General features: G+C 42.6%; 2 protein-coding genes across 2 annotated transcripts; one reads left to right on the top strand and one right to left on the bottom strand.

Moving 5' to 3' along the window:
- Positions 1–663: 663 nt before the first annotated feature.
- Positions 664–5,757, bottom strand: LOC118800006 (SUZ domain-containing protein 1-like). The gene is made up of 4 exons (XM_036560156.1): positions 5,637–5,757; positions 4,126–4,175; positions 3,490–3,735; positions 664–2,024 (listed from the first exon to the last, which is right to left on the bottom strand). The coding sequence occupies exons 1-4, from the start codon at positions 5,685–5,687 to the stop codon at positions 1,913–1,915; spliced, it is 459 nt and encodes a 152-aa protein (XP_036416049.1). The 5' UTR covers positions 5,688–5,757; the 3' UTR covers positions 664–1,912.
- Positions 5,758–6,509: 752 nt separating this feature from the next.
- On the top strand, positions 6,510–25,250 carry fbxo42 (F-box protein 42). Its single transcript, XM_036559682.1, has 10 exons — positions 6,510–6,635; positions 10,580–10,873; positions 11,878–11,994; positions 16,602–16,736; positions 18,500–18,653; positions 18,774–18,884; positions 20,643–20,739; positions 21,618–21,674; positions 22,815–22,931; positions 23,497–25,250. Exons 2-10 carry the CDS (start codon positions 10,585–10,587, stop codon positions 24,607–24,609), a joined length of 2,190 nt encoding a protein of 729 aa, XP_036415575.1. The 5' UTR covers positions 6,510–6,635; positions 10,580–10,584; the 3' UTR covers positions 24,610–25,250.
- The last annotated feature ends 1,001 nt before the right edge of the window (positions 25,251–26,251 follow it).

The raw sequence follows: 26,251 nt of genomic DNA, 5'->3' as shown, positions 1-26,251 counted from the left end.
AAAATGTGTTGTCCTTAAATGGACTCACAGATCGGTGGTGTTAATGCATCTGTTTGAGACTGAAACCCCACCCACTCCCCCTCAAACCAAATAATTGTCCTATTTATGCTCCGCCCACTTTCACAGCTACCACGGCTGAACTTGGACAACATTTACAGAACGCTGGTAAAAAAAATCCCATTCAGCCTAATGAGAAACTGTAGAACAGACTCAGTTTATATCACAATACCTACATTTAGAGTCAGTTATTCATTCAGCCTAATGAGAAACTGTAGAACAGATTCAGTTTATATCACAATACCTACATTTAGAGTCGGTTATTCATTCAGCCTAATGAGAAACTGTAGAACAGACTCAGTTTATATCACAATACCTACATTTAGAGTCGGTTATTCATTCAGCCTAATGAGAAACTGTAGAACAGACTCAGTTTATATCACAATGCCTACATTTAGAGTCAGTTATTCATTCAATCTAATGAGAAACTGTAGAACAGACTCAGTTTATATCACAATACCTACATTAGAGTCGGTTATTCATTCAGCCTAATGAGAAACTGTAGAACAGACTCAGTTTATATCACAATACCTACATTTAGAGTCGTTATTCATTCAGCCTAATGAGAAACTGTAGACAGACTCAGTTTATATCACAATGCCTACATTTAGAGTCAGTTATTCATTCAATCTAATGAGAAACTGTAGAACAGACTCAGTTTATATCACAATACCTACATTTAGAGTCAGTTATTTATTATAAATGATGTTTATTTTATGTATTTATCTGCTCATATCAGGTTCAGCTTTTAAGTCGTGAGATCAGTAGTGATGGACAATGATATAATATTGGCATCGCAAAAGATGTTTAGATTTGGCCGATATTTCAGACTGATATTTGATGATGTATTTATTGAACTCCAGAAGCACAGAGCGTTTAGGTGACGCTGGGTTACTGCACTAAAACATCTGCGTTTCATTAATTTTACTGCATTTGGAGCCCTCTGTTACACTAATCCAGGTAAATTTAGTCTCAGTTTCCACATTTTATCAATGTTTATGTATCGAGGTCGACAGAAAAGTACAGATATCAGCATCAGGCCTTAATGACCATAACAGTTTCGTTAGTAGTCGAGGTAACGTCAGCATGGTGGCAAATCTGTTGCAGTTTCCAGGCTGCTTAGTTTGGATTGGCTACAACACAGTGCAGCCCATTAGTGTAGCATTTTGCTGGAAACTCAACATTATATAGTGAATCTTAACTCCAACCTAAATGAACTAGGTTAAATGGGATTCTTTAAACAGCAGCTAAGAAAAAGCATGTGTGGGCGGAGCCTGAATAGGTCAATTAGCTTATAGGGTGTGTTCATACAGGTGTGATGAAGTAGGAAAACACTCCATACCATAGAGGTGTTGGTCTAAACTACATTTTAAAAGCCTACAGCTGTGACTACAGTAGAAACCACAGTCTAGATCATCATCACTCATGTTTCACCCAGATTGTAAGCTCTCTCAGCTGGAGCAGTTCCTGACTGGGGCTTCCACTCTGATTCCCCCACACTGGAGTGTCTGTAACTCCGAAAAGTGACCAAGGGGAGTGTTATCGAAAGGCGCACAGTGTGTAGAGTCCTGACATGGAGAGAGAATCTGTGGCCAGGCCAGATTGATGCTTTGACTGCGCCTTGACGCACGCTGAGGAGCCCTCTTTGCACATCCAGCAGGAGCACAGAAGAAAGCAGGAGGAGAGAAGGTCTGGACCAGAGCCAGCCAGCTCTTGCTCCTACATTCCTCAAGGCAACTTCTCCAAACCTGCTTTAATTCTGCCTCCAAACCGTTTAGAACTTACTATTGCACAGGGTAGCATCTCCATCTCTCTCCTTATGTTTATGTCTCTCGCCCTCTCTCTCTATCTCTCTCTATCTGCTGAGGCGGAAGCCTGTGGTGCCGTCCGGCCCCAGCGGTTGGCGGATGATGTGATTGTTTGGGCGCAGGGATTCTGACACCAGTGGAGCTCCGGCAGGGGCAGACCTGAGAGGAACAAAGGGAAACGAGAGAGACGATGAACTTATCACGTAAATTATTCCTCAAAATGGGCTCTATTGAAGTGCCAACCCACAGACTGTGTTAGAGTCAGTCTGAAATCCTGCTGTATAATAAATCCTCTGAAGTTTATTCATCTCCCTGATCATATTAAAGAGCCCATCTAAATATTCTATAGTTTGAAATAGTGTGTAAACTTTAAGATTCCAAAACATACTGTTCACTCTTCAGTCCATGAAGACTGAGCTATATAAAACAGTCCGTTTTAGAGTCATTGTTTTTGTGATGTCACAAAGGTTTAGCCCCGCCCATTATCCCCGTCTTTAAAGCAGAGTAACACAAACAGCCTGTTTCATTCTAAGGGGTAAAGAGAGGTTGGAAAACGGTCATGTAAAAACTAATTAGGCCTGATTTTCATAAATAAACCCACATAAACCTATACTGACCTCGCGGCACAAAATAAGAGCAAAATGAAGGATATCGGCACTTTAATGATTTAAGGTGCAATGAAAATGACATTTTACTTAAAAGACAAAAATAGTCTTCCACCAAAATGTAATGGCTCTTGCTCGGCCTCTAAAACCTCTTCTGATTTTATAAATTATAGATAAATCATCGTCATAGATAATATAAAACGTAAACATATTTTCAGAAATGCTGATATAACCATAATTGTCAAGTGTGCAGCATTTTCCTGCAACAATATGCATTTTATGGGCTGTGGAAAGACAATTCATGGCTAAGTATTCATGTAAAAGTTTAATTTTGTGACAAATATAACCTAATCTAGGCTACCTGATCCATTATTCCATAGCTTATGTCTGGAGCCACTAACTGCATGTATATGAAATAAACTGTCTGAAACAATATTAAAAACACATTAAACACTGTGTAAGAATGTGGTTTAGCTTAACTATGTCGTAGCTATTGAACTCGGCAGACAGCTGATAGCTCTCTAAAATTGATTTTGTATTAAATATATTCTTGTCATCCGGAGTTATGAGCCTATGAAGAGGGGCTGAGATACACGTCATCTGCCTCTCACCGTGTGGAACTGGTGGATTTGTGTGTCCGTCTACATTCTGTGTGAAACTGACCAATGGACACTCAGGAAATCACTAAGGACTGACCATCACGCCGGAAACCCTTCATTCTTCATTCAGTCCACATCGGAGACTCATGTGAGTTTACAGCTGCTGAAGTTGCTGCAGCGGTTTTGGAAAGTAGTGATGAGGAGAACATTTATCTACTATTTCATTAATGCATTCCGCTACTTTTGAGATCCTAAGACTCTGGTAAACACATTTCAAGCACCAAAACAATTCGTACAAAATACAAAAAACATGTAATACATACATATAAAGTGGCTGTTTTATTTTTGTTCACCCCTAGACTAGTGAAAGTTCGTCAGACAAAATGTCCTTCTGAAAGTCGCTTCATCAGCGTGTCTCACCTGTCCGTGTCTGGTCTTTCCTGAGATGGCTCCTCTGCGCTCCCCAGAATCCTCCTCCTCGCCTCGGCATACTCCGCCTCTCTCTGAGCCAAAGACTTCACCTGCTGCGCCGGCCGCGATGCCGCCTGTGGCCCCAGAGAGCCGTTACTGGGGGGCCGCTTCAGGATCCGGATCTGCGGAGGGGGGGCCGCAGGCAGAGATTCGTCCTGAATCACCACCGCCGTCTTAACAGGCAAACTTTGGCTACTGCAGGGGACGGAGATGAGGGTTTATACGGGCATCAGTGTTATCTTTATTTAATTACATAATCTCATATCACTGCCGTCGGAAGAAAATCTTGTATCTCTATTTTTGTCGTATTTCGGTTTTTGACATTTTCTTGCAACAAACGCGATACATAATTACATATATATGCTGTCCAGAATAAAACAAGTATCTCCAGAATGGTAACTTTACAGGAACTGTGGTTTTCGTTGGACTGCACCAATGTGTGTGTGTGTACATATATTCGTTCAATGAACCTACATGGAAAAATAAATCAAAACAAAATGTGATAAAATAAACATGAGGTGTAAATGAATTAGTGATCATATCTGCTGGCGGCTTTAAAAACTGTTTCAAACAGTTCCAACTCACTTTGATTTCTGATTGATCTTCAGTTTGGCCTCCAGCCGTCTCTCAATCTCCTGCAGATAAAACAAGAGTGATCAATTATTCTCCGGAAGAGCGGTCCACCTGCACAGGTTTGCATTTTCTTGTCCACTTTATCAGCTCCACTGACCATACAGGTTCACCCTGTAGTTCTACAGTTACAGATTGTAGTCCATCTGTTTCTCTGCATACTTTGTTACCCTGTTCTTCAGTGGTCAGGACCCCCACAGGACCCCCACAGAGCAGGTACTATTTGGGTGGTGGATCATTCTCAGCACTGCAGTAACACTGACGTGGTGGTGGTGTGTTGGTGTGTGTTGCGCTGGTCTGAGTGGATCAGACACAGCAGTGCTGCTGGAGTTTTTAAACACCTCAGTGTCACTGCTGGACTGAGAATAGTCCACCAACCAAAAATAACCAGCCAACAGCGTCCTGTGGGCAGCGTCCTGTGACCACTGATGAAGGACTAGAGGATGACCGACACAAACTGCGCAGCAGCAGATGAGCTATCGTCTCTGACTTTACATCTACAAGGTGGACCGACAAGGTAGGAGTGTCTAATAGAGTGGACAGTGAGTGGACACAGTGTTTAAAAACTCCAGCTGTGTCGTATACGGTTCTATATAGCACCAAAAAGGGTTCTTCAATTGTTACAACGTTGAGATCATCACAATAGTGGAACCCTTGTTGGTGCTCTATAGAACCAACACATTCTCCATCAATCTGAAGAACTACTTGCAAAGAACCATTTAAGCATGCAAGTGATTGAGTGTCCATTGTTCTATAAAGAACCTCTGTCTTTACAAAAGAACCCTTAAAGAACCATTTCTTAGAAGTGAAGCTGTGCTGAACTTTAGACCCCATGACCACAGCTGACCTCTGGCTGGACCAGGTGGACACTCACCTCAACACTGGCGGCTAAAGCTACCAAACTGAAATGAACTTCTTATTGATTTTCCGTTCCACCTTAAATGGAATGTAACTGCTGCACCATTTAAGGTGGAATGGAAAATTCTTAAATGATGCCAACTCCGGCTTGTTCGAATTTTCCAGTTCCACCTTAAATGGTGCAGCAGTTACATACTTTTTCGAATTTTCCCGTTTCCAACATACGCGATGCCGCACCATTTAAGGTGGAACGGGAAAATTCGAACAAGCAGCTGGCGAACAGGAAGCCAACTAACATGCCACGTTGAACATACAACCAATAACACGCAAAATAACACAAAGACGTTCACGATGACAGAAACTAGACCCCGATACGACCGTAAACAGACCTATTACCCACTTCGTTTAACCCTCCTTCTGTATTAAAGCCCCTGTTCTAACCTGGTGATGATGCTAAGCTAAGCTAACCGGCTACAGCTACAGACGGTAAACAGAGTTGAGCGACTCTTTAAGGCCTCAGAGCAGCGAGGGCTAAAAATACTCATCTCAGACACAAATATCGGGTCAGCAACACGTCCGAAAACAACAGGACAGGCTCTCCGCCTCACCCCGCTGTCCGCAGCGTCCTCCCAGTTATCGGACACATCTTCATCTTCCATCCTCAGTTTAGTTCAGCTTCACAACTCCGGCTAAATAAATACAGACTCAAAGCGCTACTTTTATTTTTGGGGGGGGGCGATGCGCTTTTCTGCCGCCTGGTGGCGCCAGTGAGCCCGTGCACTTCTCCAAAGGGGCATCGAGTTGATATAATACTCCTTTTTTTAAAGGGGAACTTCACATTTTTCTTAAATTCTACAAAATTAAATGGTTGAGATGTAAACCTCAGAGTGGTTTGGCGTGAAATGGTTGATTGTAGAGAGATGTCTTTACAGTGGTGGTGATAGGAACCAGGGGTCGCCATGACTACAACACAAATATAAACATTTTATTTACTATCAAAAACCACCAGTTAACTTACATGTGCCTTCTGAGTTTTTTTGGATTGTTGATGATGGTACAGTAGTGGAAAATCTGAAATAATAAGTTTTCTTTGGGGACTATTTTGCCTTAGAACACCTTTCATGTACCCCTGTAATATGCTACATAACTACCTCAGAACAGTGTCTCAGTCATCAGGCAGTGAATTCATAACCATTTCATGTAGGAACTTTCTGTGAGGGAGCTTTTAGAGGTGGACGTCTGGTTCCTATCACCACCACTGTGAACAGTTCTGACTCGGTAAGTTTATCTAGAACAGAGCGTTTCACACCAAACCACTCTGAACCACTCTGTTTACATCTTAACCATTCAATTGTGCTGATATTTTGAAAATATCCGTGGAGTTCTCCTTTAAAAGGCCTCCAACGCACCAATGACGCAGCCCAAAAGATGACGTAGCGCCCGCGGCGTTCTACGTGCGCGCCACCGCCTCTCCCTCTTGTTGTGTGCGTGCGCGCTCCCGCTGGGTGAAGATGGCGGAGCGGGACAGCAGGAGCTGATAAAGGAGCGCAGCGAGCGGAGCGAGAGCGGAAAACAAACACGGACAACGGGAGGACGCTCACAGCACGGTAATGCGCACAGGCCGAACCGACCCGGGAGATCGGCCCGGGGACAGCCAGCCTCTGAAAACGGCGCGGTTCTGTTTTGGTGATGAAGCTAGCGGCGTTAGCTTTGTTAGCTTCGTTAGCAGTGTTTGTGTTTGCGGCTGAAATAGCGGCCGTTTCACAGCAGCGGGATTTACTCAGCCGCAACATCATAACAGCGCTGTAAAGGACGCTGTCTGCGGGGTTACCAGTGCGGCAGGCCGTTAGCGGAAGGTAGCGGTGCACAGGGGTGTGTTTGTGTTTCTGTGCCACCATTTTTTGGAATGAGATTGCAAATATTGCAATAACGTCTCTCTCTCTCTCTCCCTCTCTCTCTCTCTCCCTCTCTCTCTCTCTCTCTCTCTCTCCTACATTTATTTCCCACTTTCTTTCTCACTGTCTCCTCTTCTCCTCTCTCTCTCTTTTTCCTGTCTCATTCTGTGTATCCCTCTCTCTTCTCCTGTCTTTCTTCCTGCCTCTCTCTCTTTCTCCTCTGTATCTCTTCCTCTTCTCTCTCTCGCTCTCCTCCTGTCTGCCAAACTTTTTCATTTCTTTCTCTGTCTCTTTCTTCCTCTTTCCTTTTCTCTCTGTCTTTTTTCCTCTCGTTCTTTGCCTCTCTTCTTCCTGTCTCTCTCCTCTTGTTTGCTGACGTTTATTTCTCACCGTCATTCTCCCTGTCTCTTTCTTCTTTCCTCTCGTTGTTTTTCTCTTTCTTTTTCATCTTACTCTCTCTCTCTCTCTCTCTCTCTTGTCTTGTCTTTTTCCCTTTATTTCTCCCTTTATTTCTCTCTCTCTCGCTCTCTCTCTCTCTCTCTCTCTCTCTCTCTCTCTCTCTCTCTCTGTCTCTCTCTCTCTCTCTTGTCTTGTCTTTTTCCCTTTATTTCTCCCTTTATTTCTCTCTCTCTCGCTCTCTCTCTCTCTGTCTCTCTCTGTCTCTCTCTCTCTCTTGTCTTGTCTTTTTCCCTTTATTTCTCCCTTTATTTCTCTCTCTCTCGCTCTCTCTCTCTCTCTCTCTCTCTCTCTATATATATATATATATATATATATATATATATATATATATATATTATTTCTCAGGTTATTTCTCAAGTCAGAGTAGCTTTATTGACGTGACTCTTGGACTTTATAAAGCGAATATCAATTATAGAACTAATGATAGTAATAACACATTAATAATATGTGATTTACCAGTAATACGAAATAGGTAAATAAGGTAAGTGAATTAAATAACGCAACACGCATTAAACAAATAAAACGACGATAGTCAGTAGCTGATGGTGCACCTGGAATATCTGCACTGTTATTTTCCTAACAGCCTTTCTGTGGAAAGGACTGTTATAACCCTGAACTGGGCGCTGGCTGATCTTCAGGTTTGATTCGATTCCAAGGTGGAGGTTTGATTCAGTTTTTGATATTTTAAGTATGTCACAGAGCTCTAATTACAAGCTTAGATAAATACAGTCTTGAGGAAGTTATTCCTATGTGCCCTCTAGAGGTGGGAGATATGATGATGTTTTATTGCTATCATGATAAATTATGTCATGATACATCATGGATGTCGTCAGTATTTAAAGAAAAAACGTAATATTTTGATATTAAAATTTAATATTATTAACTGACTGAATACGTTTCATTACAAAGAGAGCATAATTAGCTTGTTTAACTGGATTTAGAGCAGTGCAGTTTGTAAAACACTGAATAAAAATCACTGTAGTTATTATTATTATTATCATCATTTATTACTGTATGCAGCATTGCAGGTTCTATTTTGTCTGTTCCAACTAATTAAATCTCAGAATAACTCAATATCATGATGCATGTCGTGTTTTGAAATTGATTAATTTGATTCTGAGGCCAAGGTTTGGTTCGATTTTTGACGTTTTACATGTTAAAAATGTTACAGATCTCTTATTAAAAATTACATAATAAATGTAAATCCAATCTTAAATGAAAAGCTTTTTTTTTCTGTGCGCCTTCTAACATAATAAACCCCGAAATCATAAGCTTCTCAGTTGTGCGAGTCATTTCACAAAAGACTGTAAAATGATGCTCAGAAGTGAGATACAGTCGTAATTCTTAGTTTTTTTGTTGTGTGGTGGCACGGATTCGGCAGGTCAGTGCAGTCGTGATGTGTCTCAGTGAGGTAGAGCAGGTAGAGCCTCACTGAGCGACTGTAAACATCAACACAGGTGCACCCTCATGTATGATATCGAGAGATCAGCGCGTTGACAGCCTATGTATTGATATTTATAGCGGACTGTGTTACTGTCTTAACATTTTGAGTCAGATGCCTTAACTGAGTTACCGTGGTAACAGCCCCCAGTGACGGTAAACTCTCAATTACTGCTGATTTCAGAATCAGAATCCAGCTTTATTGGCCAGGTTTGCTTACACATACAAGGAATTTGGTTTAGGTTACAGGAGCTCACAGAGCACAGTATGAAACATTTACATGTAGTGAATAAAATAAGATAAATATAAAGTAAAATAAAATACAATAAGATAAAATTCAAAAAAATAAAATAAAGATAAAATAAAACATGCGTTCCTACCATCACTCACTCATACACACACATACACCAGTAATTTAAAACAACCACATTCATTTGTGGCTTTATTTCATGGATGATGTGATGTTCTATATTACCACCAAGGGCTGTGCAGAACGGCGATATTTCCCTTGATCGTGATAAATTCTGTCGTAGTTTGCTCTTCTGAGCCGGTCCAGGACGTCGTCTGTGCTTGAAGCCCTTCCCTCCTGCATGTTTGATTACAGAGAGAGTTAATTAAATTTAGTGCAAGTGAAATGTTAAATATCGTTATTGGGGCTGGGCTATTAATCAAAATTAATTTCACTTACAATTTTAGCTTCCAACAGTTATCAAAACAAGATAATCGAGATGGAATGAGGCACAATAATCGCTCTGTTTTGTGCTGATTTTGTTTTGTCTTGTGTTAAATACATCGTTGCACTCTAAAAAGCCCAAACTCAGCTAATTTATTTTGGTGTAGTTGACTTTTATTTATTACATTTTTCAGTTTTTGATATAATTTGAAAATACCTGTTGGTCTTTACATTGTGTGTAAATTTCATGATGAATGAATCGAAAGAAACGGCCCAAAACGACTTGGAAAAATTCTGGTTCCATTGACTTACATTAAAAGTAAAGAATGTTTTTCCTTCTCCTGTAAAGTTAATTTGGAGATACAGGGTTTTTCTGACAGCAGCAGTATGTTTAGTAGTTTTCAGTAGGGTGTGGAAGTGGACCACAACATGGTTGGTCTTATTTATATTGTATCTATTTTTATTAACTATTCTTGTATTATTTATTTAAGATTGTGTGCGCACATATATTATTTATTTTATTTATTTTTCTTTTTTTAGCCTGTTTTTTGTTTCTTTTTAGTTGAGTTATATTTGAAGGTCAAGAAAATCCACTGTCAAAAACACAATTTAAAAAAAAAAGTTGATGAGTAATCGTCTGAAACTATCGTGATTATGATTATTAATCGAGTCACCCTTATTTGAACACATCAGCTACGCTTTACATTCACTTACATGTGAAAAATTCAGAAATGCTCCAAAAATATTTGGAATGAAATATCCTCACATTAACTTACATTAAAGGTGAAGTTTTATTTTTCTGTAAATACTTCAGCAGATGCTCCTGAACCCGGTTTAACCACCTACTGCGATTATTTCCCACACGGTTATCCGAATGAAAGGGTTCTGTTCCTGACGCGGTTCTGCCTCTAACGCACCGTCTATAAAAGGCCGTATGGCGGGTAATTTGTAGCAGCCGTTAAGTGAGGTTTGGAGAGCCGTTCCCTGCAGGTGTTCCTCTGCTGGAGGACTCTATTATTATGGGATGAAATGCGATGCCCCAGAGGTTTCGTATATGCACTCAAACGTGTCTCCTCTTCTGCAGGCAGCATGTCCCGGTCCTCCGACAGCGAGGATGGCTGCTTCGTTGACATGGACACCGAGGACAGCGGGGTTACACTAGCCAGTCACGCCGAGGACCCGGCCGTGGAGATGAAGGCGGGCGACGTCGCCGGAGAAATGAACGCGGACGGCTCCCATCAGCCCGGGAGAAACGGCCAGAGAGTGATGGGGGAGCTGCCGGAGGAGGTTCTGGAGTACATTCTGTCTTTCCTTTCGCCGTATCAGGAGCATAAGACTGCAGCCTTGGTGTGCAAACAGTGGTATCGCCTCATCAAAGGTGAGTATGTTAAAATGGGTACTGCAGAGCTGGGGGTGGGCGATATGAGGGTGTTTTATCGTTATCGTGATAAATTATGTCACAATACGCTTTTCTGAGCATCATAAATATCGTCAGTACTTAAAGAACACAAAGTGAGCATAATTAGGCCCGATTAATTGGATTTACTGCAGTGCAGTTTGTAAAACACTGAATAAAGATCATAATCAGTTGTACAAACTAAAAAAAAAGATGGTTCTTCAGGAATAAAAATGGTTCTATATAGAACCATGGACACTCAAAGAACACTTGGCATGATTAAATAGCTCTTTGCATCATGAAAGGGTTCTATATAGCACCAAAAAAGGTTCTTCTATTGTTACAACCTTGACATCGTAACAATAGAAGAACACTTTTTGGTGCTATATTGAACCATTTTCAAAAGGGTTCTATTTAGAACCAAATACATTCTCCATCAGTCTGAAGAACCATTTCACAATGCAAATGACCATTTAATCATGCCAAGGGTTCTTTGAGTGTTCATGGTTCCTTTACTAAAGAACCTTTTTAGAACCACCTTTTTTAAGAGTGTAGGATTATTATTATTATTATTACAGCTTTTAATGTGGCACTGCAGCTTGTATTTTGTCTGTTCCAACTTAAAGGTGCGACATAAGTAAAGGTGTGTATGTGTGTGATTTAATTTTAATTAATTTAAAATGATTTCAATCAAAATATGACAGGCTAATCTTAGATCATAGTTTTGGTTCCCAGTGTTTCATTTTCTAGGTATATATGTGTTGGAACATATATTGAAACTACAGTTTGTGGTGATATAATCACAGTGCTAGTATTTTCTCCATACTGTGCAGCTCTAATAGTGTGTTTGCATTCGCCCTCATCACTCTGACAGTAACCCGTCTGTGAGTCTGAGTCATATTGTGCTCTCGGCGTTTCCTCAGTTCTGTCAATTACCCTTTACGACTCTTCAAAGAGCTTCACTGTCTCCTCTACTGTGTCTCCAGGTGTAGCATATCAGTGTTACCATGGGTTCCTGAAGGCTGTGCAGGAAGGAAATATCCAGTGGGAGAGTCGCACCTATCCGTATCCGGGGACGCCCATCACCCAGCGCTTCTCACACAGTCAGTACCCCCCCCCCTCAGCCCACCTCACGTCTCAGCCACACACACTCTCACACAGGGTAAATAACAGAACACAAGCCGGAATAGACTGACGTCAAGATTGGCGCAGAAATTTACCTGGAAAAGATCTGGTACAGTTCCTGTGAAATACCTGGAGGGCTCAGAGGCTCAGGTGTGAACAGAAGCCAAAACTGATGCTTTTGTTGAGTTACTAGATATCGTGACGTGTATACAAAGGCATATTGCTGTTGTCGGGTGCAAACCTTGTATCTCCAATTTGGTAACTTTACAGGAGAAGGAAAAAACCTACTTCACTTTTAATGTAAGTCAATGGAACCAGACTTTTTTCCAAGTAATTTTGGGTCATTTCTTTTGGTCCATTCATTATTAAATTTACACACAATAAAAAGGACAACAGGCCTTTTCACATTGTTGGAAACTGAACGATAAAAATGGAGATACGAGATTTTGTTGCGACAGCAGCGATATAGAGTACTGTGTATACACACATACAAATAAGCCAGTAGTGTGTTTTGTGCATGATTCTAGTGGGGCGCTGCTGGAGAGAAGCGCCGGAGTGGCTGCTACTGTGCGAAAGTGCAAAACAGGATGTTTCGGTGACATTGAAACTGATTTGTGATTTTTTTTTATTATTATTTTTTTTTCTTCTGATTAATATTATAAATGAGATTTATCTTTATTTTCTATACATTTAGGTCCAGGCCAGCATATCCACTATTTCTGGCTTAGCGCTGAACATACAGGATCACCTAACCGCTACTATTTAAGTTGACCTCATTCTTTTTCCATTGTAATTAGCTTTCAAAACCTTCTGTTTATACTGCAACACGCGTTTGGTATTAGGTAAACGCATGTAAACAAAAATGCATTAAAAAGACATCATTGGTCATACGGGAACAACAAAACTTCTAACTTCTAACTGGTGCTTTAACACTTTAAGTGAACACAAAAAGACGATTAAATTGTTAATTACAGTTATTAACATGGCAATTAATTGTCAGCAGTATGTCATGGGCGTGGTGCCCCAGGCTGCCAGTTACTTGCGGTTGTGCTGTCACGGCACATGGGTGTTCTTTATTTATTTATTTTATTATTATTTATTATTTGCACAAGGTACAGTAAATACACATAAGAAACAACAACAACAAAAAAGAGAGTGTGTGCAGTAAAGGAAAAAAAGCCCATAAAGGGCTTGTACATAGTACTGAAAAAAAGATTATTAAATTTAATTAAATAAAAAAACAAGCAGACAAAATCACAAAAGAACACTAACACACAGTTAGAGTGAGAGTAGATGAGCTTCAGCCTGATTGATCTGACATGTGGTTATTAGGTTAAGTTCACTCGCTTAAAACCTGCTAAGACAACGTTGTAAAAATGATTGATCTTCCAGCCTTTACGAAAGGCCACAATCTTATATATGATATACACTCGCTGATTGGAACGTGCCGACGCTGTTGCTCTCACTGGACGTTGGTGATAAAAAATGGAAACTGCATTCACTCTGGAAATCGTGTGGTTTTTAATGTTCAGGTTCTGCTTTCTTGATAACATTATTAAATTACTGAAAGTAATAAACACATCCTGCAGACGCTTATTTCGTCCACTTATATTGCCCTAACAGAATGTGCTGCTTTTTTAAATGGAAATAGTCTGTCTTTTGGGTCAAATGTGTGCAAAGGGGACAAATGTGATTTTAAGTGACATAAAATATTGTAATGTAATTGTGATTCATTCATTTTAACTCTTTGACAACCCAAAATTAGCCATCCAAGAAAGCTTGTAACAGTGAAAGCGGCAGCAAGTTTAAACATAGAGGAAGGAAAACATTTGCACAGCTCTCCTACAAACACACAGGCCTCAGTCTCGCAGCAGTAGGTGAGGCTGAATTGGCCCTCGAGTCTGTGAGGCGTCTGCAGTCTCCTGAATGTCTGGGCGTCTGGCGGAGCGAGGCTGCGCAGCCAAAGGGCTGGCTGTTTCCCGCCGGGGTTGTGGTGAGAAAGAGCCTGCTCAGCAGGTCGGTGTGAAAAGACTCTTATTGTCATTCGGCTTCACACCCCACCCACACACACTCCTTCACACACACACACACACACACACACCCACCCTGTTTCACACAGCACAGCGAAGCACAGCGTGAGGAGAGTTCGCTTAGCGCAGATTTCAGAATCACAGCCGCTTTATTTCTACGAGTATGTTGTTGTGAATGTCGGGCTGTTCACAGTACTCAGATACTGAAGTCACTGTTCGGGTGATTTCATCACAGGGAGACGGAGAAAGCGGAATTCCACTGATTTTTCCATAATAGTTCAGTGTGTGAGACGTAATCAGAGCGATTCAGAGTGGTTTGGTGTGAAATGGTTCAGATGTCTTTACAGTGGTGGTGATAGGAACCAGGGGTCGCCATGACTACAACACTAATATAGACATTTTATTTACTATCCAGAACCACCACTGAACCTACACGAGTCTTCTGAGTCTATATGGAATGTTGATGATGGAAAATAGTGGAAAATCTGAAATAATAAGTTTTCTTTGGGGACTATTTTGCCTCACAGCGCCCTGCATGTATCCCTCCACCATGAATGGAGTTTAAGTTCTCAACTATCCTAAAACAGTGTCTCAGTCATCAGGCAGTGAATTCATAACCATTTCATGTAGGAACTTTCTGTGAGGGAGCTTTTAGAGGTGGACGTCTGGTTCCTATCACCACCACTGAACAGTTCTGACTCGGTAAGTTTATCTAGAACAGAGTGTTTCACACCAAACCACTCTGTTTACATCTTAACTGTTTAATTATGCAGAAATTTTGAAAAATCAGTGTCATTGATTCAATGGCCCACTTGAACAGGGTTCTTATCTGTAATGTTGATGGTAAAATAGCTACACTAAACTATTTTAAGGCTGTTTTTTTTTCTCCCCCGTTTTTGTGGCTGCTTTTTTTTTCCCCTGCTGATCCTTTAACTCACAAAAGACCCGACAAGTCCACAGAATATTAACACGTGTACAAAATAAAATATTAACAGGCAGGGCTGGGCCACCCCCGATTGGTCCAAAGGGGCCGCCCGCGATTGGTCCAAAGGGGCCGCCCGCGATTGGTCCAAAGGGGCCGCCCGCGATTGGTCAGAAAGCTGCTTACATCCCAAAATCAGAACTTAACCTGCCCCGGAGCAGTTCAGGTGTGAAGTGCAAGTTGCCATGGTGATGCAGCCTAGTAAAGCGATCCACGTTCATGAGACAAAGTCCAGGTTTAGATCAGACTAAGCCAAAAGCAGCTGCCTACTCAAGAAATCCAGCTTTAAGAGTGTTAAATTAAACTGAAGCAACATCAAAAAGACTGAACATTATTACATTTCATTTGAAGATTCCCTACAGACACCCGGTTATTGATCATCGTACTTTCTCAAATAATATTGAAGTGATGTTTTGTACCCATTTGGGGCTTGGTGGTAAACCATGTGTTGTTTTTAGAAAGCAAAATATCAGTAATATAATTCTTATTAATGAACTGACTAGCTAACTAGTTAAGTGAGTAATAAATGAATGAATAAATAAATAAACAAACAAACACTGGAATAAACCCACAAGTCTAATCAGTGAGCTGTGGAGGCTCAGTCATTTCGTCCTGGTCTGGAGACTCGAGAATAGAAAACGTTTTTGTTTGGCGTTCTTACACAACATTAGTCTCTTTTAATAATTAATGAACATTTGATTCCTAATCGGGATTTGCAGCTCTGCACTCAGCAAAACTGATAAATCCATTTCCCATGATTTCTGTTCATCAGCTCTGAACTGCTGGATCAGCAGCTTCTGATTTGTGGTTTTAGTGACTCAGGTTTGATGACACTTTAAGAAGCTGATTTGCATTTTATTTTCTGTTTTAAGAGTTTTACATTTTCCCAGGCTTCCAGTTTCCCTTTTAAGATGTTCAGCTTCTGTTGATATTGTTACTCGGTTGTTCTGTTGTAATTTAACCCTCTAAAGAGCTGATATCATAGTAAAACTTTTAAAAACAAACCTTTTAAAAATGTTTTAAATGATAAAACTGTTTAAATGGTTAATGTGTTTAATGTAAAAACACAGTCCATACAATCTTTATGAAAACTGAGCTGCAAAAACATGAATTTACTCTTATCGTGATGTCACAGAAACGCATCTTTCAGGGCTTCAATCACATGCATCCACATATTCAGCCTATAGCTGTTGGGCCTGGTCTGCTTTTTGAATGAGGCAGCCAATCAGAACAGAGCTCATTTACATATCAGTCTTAAAGGTACCTGTTTTAAGAAAAACAGCCTATTTAATTTTAAGAGCTGAAGAAAGGTTGAGAAATGGTCATGTAAAAATTAATTATGACCATTTTTGGTACGTGAAATGACAAATATCATGGCAGTGAAAGGTAGTTTTAAATTTAATGACAATTTAAGCTTCCATTGATCAATTTTTTAGTTCCAGACTGACCCTACAGTCAGATTTTAATGGCAGCAAAGCCTGAGTTGTTATTCATTTGATTTGCAGTTGTAATTTTATAGATAATTTTAATACCAGTGAAAGATATTAAAACGTTTTGTGTTTTTGTTTTGTAGGTGCTTGTTATTACGACTCTAACCAGTCCATGTATGTATTTGGAGGCTGCACTCAGAGCAGCTGTAACGCAGCCTTTAACGACCTGTGGAGGCTCGACCTGAACAGCAAGGAGTGGATACGCCCGCTGGCTTCAGGTACGCTAACCTGCAAAGAGCTCAGGTGCGCTCACCTGCATTACTTACTGAAGAGCTTCAGGTGCGCTCACCTGCGTTACTTACTGAAGAGCTTCAGGTGCGCTCACCTGCGTTACTTACTGAAGAGCTTCAGGTGCGCTCACCTGAAATACTCGCTGAAGAGCTTCAGTGCGCTCACCTGCATTACTTACTGAAGAGCTTCAGGTGCGCTCACCTGCATTACATACTGAAGAGCTTCAGGTGCGCTCACCTGCATTACTCGCTGAAGAGCTTCAGGTGCGCTCACCTGCATTATTTACTGAAGAGCTTCAGGTGCGCTCACCTGCATTACTCGCTGAAGAGCTTCAGGTGCGCTCACCTGCATTACTTGCTGAAGAGCTTCAGGTGCGCTCACCTGCATTACTCACTGAAGAGCTTCAGGTGCGCTCACCTGCATTACTCACTGAAGAGCTTCAGGTGCGCTCACCTGCATTACTCGCTGAAGAGCTTCAGGTGCGCTCACCTGCATTACTCACTGAAGAGCTTCAGGTGCGCTCACCTGCATTACTCACTGTAGAGCTTCAGGTGCGCTCACCTGCATTACTCACTGAAGAGCTTCAGGTGCGCTCACCTGCATTACTCACTGAAGAGCTTCAGGTGCGCTCACCTGCTTTACTCGCTGAAGAGCTTCAGGTGCGCTCACCTGCATTAGTTACTGAAGAGCTTCAGGTGCGCTCACCTGCATTACTTACTCTAGAGCTTCATGTGCGCTCACCTGCGTTACTCACTGAAGAGCTTCAGGTGCGCTCACCTGCATTACTTACTGAAGAGCTTCAGGTGCGCTCACCTGCATTACTTACTCTAGAGCTTCAGGTGCGCTCACCTGCATTAGTTACTGAAGAGCTTCATGTGCGCTCACCTGCATTACATACTGAAGAGCTTCAGGTGTGCTCACCTGCATTACATACTGAAGAGCTTCAGGTGCGCTCACCTGCATTACTCGCTGAAGAGCTTCAGGTGCTCTCACCTGCATTACTCGCTGAAGAGCTTCAGGTGCTCTCACCTGCATTACTCGCTGAAGAGCTTCAGGTGCGCTCACCTGCATTACTCGCTGAAGAGCGCTCACCTGCATTACTCGCTGAAGAGCTTCAGGTGCGCTCACCTGCATTACTCGCTGAAGAGCTTCAGGTGCGCTCACCTGCATTACTTGCTGAAGAGCTTCAGGTGCGCTCACCTGCATTACTCGCTGTAGAGCTTCAGGTGCGCTCACCTGCATTACTCGCTGAAGAGCTTCAGGTGCGCTCACCTGCATTACTCGCTGAAGAGCTTCAGGTGCGCTCACCTGCATTACTTACTGAAGAGCTTCAGGTGCGCTCACCTGCATTACTCACTGAAGAGCTTCAGGTGCGCTCACCTGCATTACTCGCTGAAGAGCTTCAGGTGCGCTCACCTGCATTACTCACTGAAGAGCTTCAGGTGCGCTCACCTGCATTACTCACTGTAGAGCTTCAGGTGCGCTCACCTGCATTACTCACTGAAGAGCTTCAGGTGCTCTCACCTGCGTTACATACTGAAGAGCTTCAGGTGCGCTCACCTGCATTACTCGCTGAAGAGCTTCAGGTGCGCTCACCTGCATTACTCGCTGAAGAGCTTCAGGTGCGCTCACTATGAATTGATGTTTTTTCATTTGTCGTCTTTAACTAGCCGAACCTTTAGCTCCTGTCCTCCAGGGTTCTCTGCTTGGTTTGTTCTGTAGATGAGATGTTTCTTATTTATCCGTACAGGTTCCTACCCCTCCCCTAAAGCTGGAGCGACGCTGGTGATGTTTAAGGACCTGCTGGTTCTGTTTGGGGGCTGGACCCGGCCCAGCCCGTACCCTCTACACCAACCGGAGCGATTCTTTGACGAAATCCACACATACTCACCCTCCAAAAACTGGTGAGGCAAATAAACAGATAACTTTATCTGTAAATAAGCCTGTTTTGTTTTTTTTGTTCTGTTGAAATTCTGCAGATAAATAAATGACTAATGTATTTTTCTCTCTCTCGTTTTTCTCAGGTGGAACTGCATTGTCACGACTAACGGTCCTCCCCCCATGGCTGGTCACTCATCCTCTGTCATTAATAATAACATGATCGTGTTCGGAGGGTCTCTCGGAGCTCGCCAGATGTACGTAAACACTCACTAATATCTTGGAAGTCTGGCAAACCAGACGTCTCCCTACTGTCAGAGTGCAGTAAATATCTGTGCTATGTGGAGGTTTTTGTCAATAGACTAGGATCTCCCTAAAAATAAGGGGTGTTAATAAGTGTCTTCTGTTTTTAAAACTACGACCACGACATGAAACTTTAGTCTTGTGTCCTGAGACTGACCCATGTTTACCTGCAGCCTAATAATCCTTTAATAATCCAACCAATCGCTCAGTCGGAATAGAATACGACTGTGTAAACTTCTCAATCCGAATAGGCTAGTCCAATTGAGGCCTTTCAGAATACGACTTCTTTTCAACTGAACGAGAGGGGTGGAAGCATAAATAGAAGAAGAATAGAAGAATAATATCTGTGTAAACGCCTGTATCTGATTACATTCCCTATCGGAAACTTTAAGTCCGTTCTGATCATGTTCGTCACGTCATAGTGAAAGTTTATACCGTTCAGCATGGCGGAGCAGAAACTGGTCTGCAGAGGAGACGAAGTTTATGCTCTGATCTTTAAAAGACGGCGGTGGGACGGACGTCCAACTTATGTGTCTCAGAACACGACGTCTTCCTCTCGGCCTTCTTTAATAAGGACATGTGAAGGACGTTTTCCTGAGTCTGACATCATTTTAAAGCAATTAAAAACACAAGCACTGCTCACTGCTGCTCGTCTCACTCTGACTGGACTCACGTGATGCTGGTTGTCATGGTAACGTCTACACTAAGCAGTTCTATACGCATGAGCGTCATTTTGGATCTGATTACTTGTAGTGAACATGTAAACAGATTTTCATCAGATTGTTGAGTAGAGTGAGAATAAACACCTCAGTCTTCATCTATAATCAGACTGTATTTAATCAGATTGGAGAAAATCTCTGCGGTCACTCCTGATGAGTGGGAGTGAAACTCTAGCTTACTAAGCCTTTCTGGTAGACAGAATATAAATTAGAAGAATGAACGCTGAGAGGTTCAGTGGTACAGGCTAAGACATTGTCAGAAATATTGAGAAAAAGTTGAAATAGAAAAAGCTGTGAAACAAAGAAGGAATATCGTCACTGTCTAGAAAAAACTAATTTTTTTCTGATTTTTACTTTCTTTTCATCATTTGAAGACAGCACCTATAGTGTGAGAATGCCGTTATGAATGGACCAATAGCAACTGGAAATTGCTTGGAACAACATCTCTTTACATTAATTTACATTAAAGGTTTTTTATCGTCTCCTGTAAAGTTTCCACTTCAGATATACAGTTTCTTTTTCTTTGTACAGCAATGATACGTTACGTTTGTTTCTCACCAGTTTCAGTCATTCTCGTCTCTCTAGAGCTGCTCTAAACAGTAATGAATTGAGTGTGTGGAAGTGAAAGCGCTCCTCTGTTAGCTTGGTGCTAATGTTATATAGTGATTCTCACAGACGCTGTCGTTAATGTGATGATAGAAATTGAGTAACAGGGACTTTTCAGAAGAAAAATCCAGTGTATTAATAACGGTCAGATGTTGTGCTTAACAGAAAACAAATAATACGTTCAGTTCTGAGGCGCAGATTAAAGAAAAAGACCTTTAATAATCAGCGAAAGTCAGTGTAAGTCTGTGGGGAGCAGGGGCTGTGAGTCTGCTCTCTGTGTGTGTGTGTGTGTGTGTGTGTGTGTGTGTGTGTGTGTGTGTGTGTGTGTGTGTGTGCGCGCACATACATCTGGTCCAGCTTATAAATATCTTGTGTTGTGTATTTCAGGAGTAATGAAGTATGGGTGTTAGATCTGGAGCAGTGGTCCTGGTCCAAGCCCACCATTAAAGGCCCCTCCCCCCACCCTCGTGGAGGCCAGTCTCAGGTCAGATTTTCCTCCGCTTACCTTCATCTCCAGTGATAAAAGATTGACTGTAGAAGAACACGATTGTTCTCATAGACTTTCATAGGCTACGTTCACATTACAAGCCTCGTTGCTCAAATCCGATCTCTCTGACTCGATGGTTCACACTCGTTTAGGTAAGTGACTCAAATCTGTCATTAATGTGACGAACCGGTGTCCTGAAATGACCCTCATGAGCTCATCCTACTCAGTAACGTCACGTGAATGAATCGCGTTCATCATCAGCACAAACTAACGAGCAGAACGAGCTTCGCTGAGAAGATCATTAACTCTGATCAGCTCTCAGCTTCATTATTAGAGCGAGACGAAGGAGAAAAAGGTGAGATGAGCTGCTTTTCCACCGTTTACAGGCTTTAACTTCTGTTCGGCGCTGCTGCCATGGTAACGCTGAATGATGGTGCAGTGCAGTGGAAAAAAGCAAATGAATTCCGAGCGTCACATTAAGGTCGCATGGCCACGAATCGGATACGTATCCAATCTAGAACCACATATGAAAGTGGCTCAGGTCAGATTTGAAAAGATCAGCCCACAGCCCTGAAAACATCCGATCTGAGTCACATTAGGGCAAAAAAATCAGATCTGTGCCACTTCAACCTGGTAATATGAACGTAGCCTTAGTCACTGTTAGTGGATTTTGTCTGCTCCAGCTCCTCAAACCTCAGATGTGCAGTGAAAATGTGTTATTAACGTATCATGGCGTTTGTGTTTTTTGGCGTGTTGCTCATCCCTGTCTTGTTCCTTCTCCTTATTTCTTTGTCTTTTTCTGGTTTGTGTTGAAAGAATAGTTTCTTTATACAGCTGTCAGAGTCCTCACATTTATCTGCTTTTGTCTGTCACAGATCGTCATAGACGATGAGACGCTGCTCATTCTGGGAGGCTGCGGGGGTCCTAATGCGGTGAGGGTCATTTTTATTCTCTGCTCTGTCTACGCTGGCCGATGCCGTACACCTTATTGTCCTTTTTTCTTTTTTCCCCCCAAATATGTCATTTTCAGCACTGACTAAAAGATTAATGAACACAGACATTAATGATGATTAATGAAGTGTAAAAAGAGTTTTTTCATTGATGGACATCAAAAACATGATCACATTCTCTCTGATTACTTGAAAGTAGAGCCTGGCCACTTCCTGTTTCCCCCGTTATATAAAAAACAGGGCTGCTAAACAGCAGAGGGCGCCCACGACCGAGTTCCCAATGAATGGGGGGCTAAAATGTTTCTAATCACTTATACAGAACTTTCCTCTAATTTTAGAAAGTAAAATGATGTATTTCACTAAAACAGCAAGACAAGCTAACATTACTGCTACTGAGTGCTGATTGGTTGGCGAGCTCATTGGCTGTTCGTGCTCACTGACGTCATGAACGTACATGAGTTGCCATTTTAATCTCCTATAACTCGAGTTTAAAAGCTCTTAAAAATATAACAGCAGTGTTAAAATGTTTTCTGCTGTATTATGATCAGGAAATTATTGTATTATTTTACATTAAAAATGTTTAATCATTTATAAACGATGATTTTGCTCAAATGCTCCATATCAACCCATTCATTTTGGACTCGGGAGCGCCCTCTAGTGTTTGAGAAACCCAGAAGACATTACAGAGAAAATTCTCCTCTCTACAAGTTCTCTGGTAGTGATGTGGAAATTGTGAGCCAGTTTTGATATCCAATATTTTTCGTATGCCTGTCTGCTGGTGTCGATACACACACATTTCCAAAATGCTGAAATTGGGACGAAATCTATCTGGATTAGCATTCCAGAGAAATATAAGGTAACAAATGTCGTAAAGTGAATGAAATGCAGATATTTTAGCACAGTATTCTGTTCTTCCAAAGTACAATACATGCATTATCAAATCAGTTTGAAATCAGTTAAATTTAAACATTTGTCCGATCAATTTTTAAAGGAAATATTTGCTGATATTGATATAATTCCAATATTCCGGTATATGATCGTGCATCCCTGCTTGGAACAGCGGTCCTCATCTCGGTGTCCAGACTGAAATGGCCATTAATCAGTAATCTGTCTGTTTTCCAGCTGCTGAAGGATGCCTGGTTGCTGCACATGGGCGCCCCCACGTGGTCATGGCAGCAACTGCGAGTGGAAAATGAAGAGCATGGAGCTCCTGAGCTCTGGTGCCACCCGGCCTGCAGGGTACGAGCGTGGGCATGGATGTCTGTCTGTCTGCGTCCGTTAGGGATGCCAGTCTCATGACTTTATAACGATTTGAAACAATTTTAGGAAATTATTCAGTGCATCATGAAATCCCAAATTTCAATGCTAATGCTTAAATGTGACCATTTACACAGCAGAGACTTCAGAACATGCATAAGCACTGGAAGATGTATTTATAAAGCAGTACTTTAAAAAAGCTCGATGGCGTTTTATGAAATAAATGACATTGCATTGATATAAGGGGCCTCAAATTAAAGGAACAGTCCTTTGTTCAGTTTACGGCACTGTTATGAAGCATGATTTGCAAAAAATGGAACCTGTAAGGCTCCTTAGGTAATGGCAGTGTGTTATTTCATAAAACATCATGTCATCTTGTGATTCCTGCCATAAGCCGTTTATAAATATTTAAAGCATGGCTTTATGGGTGCTTTAATGCTTATGCATGTGTTTTGAAGATGCTGAGTAATAAAATTCTAATCAACAGTAGTTGATTTAACATTCAGCTACAATTTCACTTTCAATATTTTGTCTCTCTCTTTTTTAGGTGGGTCAGTGTGTGGTGGTCTTCTCTCAGGCCCCCTCAGGTCGAGCCCCTCTAAGCCCGAGCCTTAACTCCCGCCCCTCCCCCATCAGCGCCACCCCCGCCCCCCTGGGCCCGGACCCGCCTTCACTGCGCTCGCAGTCTCCGGTCCGCAGTGGTAGCAGCGGAGCGGCTGCCCTTGTGCTGGGCTCTGCCGAGGAGGCGCCCTGCGTCAATGGCCGCTGGGGGACGCTCCGCCCACGCCCGAGGGGCGGAGCCAGAGATGGAAGCCCCTCGTCTTCCTCTTCGTCCCAGCAGCCGTCTCCGTTGCAGGCTCCAGACAGCCCTCCTCTCCCTCCTCTGCTGAACGGCTCCTCCCCGTCGCCTCGCACAAGCCCCTCCCAGGCCGCGTCCCCGCCCTCCAGGCCTCATGGTCACGCCCACTTACCCACAGACTACGGCTGGGAGTCTCCGCCCCCTGCGGTTCCTCACGATCATCCGAGCACAAACGGGCTGCACACGCCGCCCCGAACTCCGCCGGGCGCCGTTTCGCCTGCCGCTCTCCGCAGAGGCCTCGAAGCTGTCAAAGCCCTTTCATCTTCGTCTTCATCCTCCCTTCCATCCTCCTCTTCCTCTTCTCTGGCCCAGCCTGGAGGAAGCTCCACCTTAAAAGCCCTCTCTTCGTCCTCGCCATCCTCTTCCTCCGTGCCCCAGCCAGGAGCGAGCTCCGCCCCCAGCAGCACTCCTCCTGCCCCTTCCTCCTCATCCAGCCCTCCTTCGCAGTCCGGCGCCGCCGCCGACGGACACTCCATCCCGCCGATTGCACGCCGACTCGGCCACCACCCGCCTCAGAGCCTCAACGTGGGCAAGCCGCTCTACCAGTCGCTCAACTGCAAGCCCATGCAGATGTACGTGCTGGACATTTCGCGAGCCAAAACGGACGCCGTGGTCTCCTGGAGGGTTTACGGAAGCGGCGGAGCACCCAGCGCGGTCACCGGACCCCCTGAAACGAGCCTGCACACGGTGGTCCAGGGCCGCGGCGAGCTGATCATTTTCGGAGGTTTGATGGACAAAAAGCAGAACGTGAAGTACTACCCCAAAACCAACGCCTTGTACTTTGTGCGTGCTAAAAGGTAATGAGGCAAAGTGGACGTTGCAAGCAGTAGCCTATGAAATTGGCCGTTTTTGGACGGACCGTACAGACAAAGGGACTGACCTGCCTTCAGCTGGGGAGCGAAAAGAAGCGAGGAGGGAGAAAGGAAAGGAAAAAAGTGACGTCTGCCGTTCTTCTGTTTCCCAACACTAAACTCCTCTGCTCTCCCAGTTTGCGTAAATATGGTAACAAACACATTTCAACAAATATAAAGGACACTCTTTGATGACCTGGTTGTTGTTGTATGACTAAATGGTTCACCTGACCTCGACTCCCTGCGTGTGAGTGTGTGAGTGTGTGTGTGTGTGTGGGAGAGGAGAGAAAATGAAGGGAACGTTTCTCCGTTTCTTGCGCGTCGTCCCCTGAAGCGTCCGGAAAACGGGAGGCACAGAACGACTACCTTGCTTTTATATCTCACTTCCTGCCTGCATTGTTTACATTAAAAAATAAGTGTGTGTGAGATGATGATGTGCAGCTGCTTTGTGTTCGAATGAAGTGAATGGCGTGTGTGTGGTGTGTGTTTGTGGTGGTTGATGTTTGGGAAGGGGTTTGAAGGGTATGGTCTATTGCAGTGTACTCTAAACAAAGTGAAACAATAAAGGCCTCCATGTCTTAACGCTCTTCATTCGCTGTCTTTCAGTACCTGCTTTGCTTTCGCTCCACGAACCAGCAGCGTTAGGAGTAAAGCAGCTTTAGCCACGCTGGATTGGAGAAAGCGATGGGGCTTAAAACATGTCCAGAGTGCCAGCCTTGAAGGGGAATTACACCAACTTCTCAAATTTCTGTGTAATTAAATCAAGACATTCAAAGCAGTGGCCAGAAATTCATTTCAGGTGTATCTAGCAGATTGAAGGGGAATTCCACCATTTTTTTTTCAAAATTTCTCCACAGTTAATTGGTTAAGATTGAGTGGTTTGAGACGTTCTAGAGAAACTTACCAGAACTGTTTGTAGTGGTGATGATGGGAGCCAGATGTCCAAAGAATAATGCCTTTAAAATAATTGGGCAATGTCTACAACACAAATATAGCTATTTTATTTACTATCCAAAACACCCAGTGAACCTACACGAGTCTTCTGAGTTTTAAATTGAATATTGATGGTGGTAAAATAGTGGGAAATCTGAAATAATAAGTTTTCTTTGGGGACTATTTTGCCTCACAGCACCCTGCATATTATCTATCCTTCCACCATGACTGGAGATTAAGGCCAAAATCTCCTCAAAACTATCATAAAACAGTGTCTCAGACATCAGGCAGTGAATTCATAACCATTTCATGTAGGAACTTTCTGTGAGGGAGCTTTTAGAGGTGGACGTCTGGTTCCTGTCACCACCACTGTGAACAGTTCTGACTCAGTAAGTTTCTCTAGAACAGAGCGTTTCACACCAAACCACTCTGAACTGCTCTGTTTACATCTTAACCATTTAATCATGCAGGAATTTTGAAAATTTAATGGCACAAAAATACTCACATTTTCCTTATACAAAAACAAAAACTTCCACTGGAGAATTTCTGGCTGCAGGCTTAATGTAATAAAGGTAAAACCTATTTATATGCAGCACATTTCATGCATTGAGATGCAGCTCAAATGACTGGACTAAGCTTCATTCAACCAGCCCTAAATA

This window comes from Colossoma macropomum, unplaced genomic scaffold, assembly GCF_904425465.1.
Source record: "Colossoma macropomum unplaced genomic scaffold, Colossoma_macropomum, whole genome shotgun sequence".
NCBI classification, from domain to species: domain Eukaryota; kingdom Metazoa; phylum Chordata; class Actinopteri; order Characiformes; family Serrasalmidae; genus Colossoma; species Colossoma macropomum.
Note: the sequence above shows the minus strand (reverse complement) of the source record. Positions and strands in the feature narration are given on the sequence as shown.

Excerpts from the sequence above, each read along its gene's own strand:
- LOC118800006 (XM_036560156.1), bottom strand. The coding sequence starts at position 5,687 with ATGGAAGATGAAGATGTGTCCGATAACTGGGAGGACGCTGCGGACAGC. Across the intron at positions 3,736-4,125 it reads AAGATCAATCAGAAATCAAA|TAGCCAAAGTTTGCCTGTTA; the intron begins GTGAGTTGGAAC and ends CGTCCCCTGCAG. Across the intron at positions 2,025-3,489 it reads GAAAGACCAGACACGGACAG|GTCTGCCCCTGCCGGAGCTC; the intron begins GTGAGACACGCT and ends TGTTCCTCTCAG.
- fbxo42 (XM_036559682.1), top strand. The coding sequence starts at position 10,585 with ATGTCCCGGTCCTCCGACAGCGAGGATGGCTGCTTCGTTGACATGGAC. Across the intron at positions 11,995-16,601 it reads CACCCAGCGCTTCTCACACA|GTGCTTGTTATTACGACTCT; the intron begins GTCAGTACCCCC and ends TTTGTTTTGTAG. Across the intron at positions 18,885-20,642 it reads TCTCTCGGAGCTCGCCAGAT|GAGTAATGAAGTATGGGTGT; the intron begins GTACGTAAACAC and ends TGTGTATTTCAG.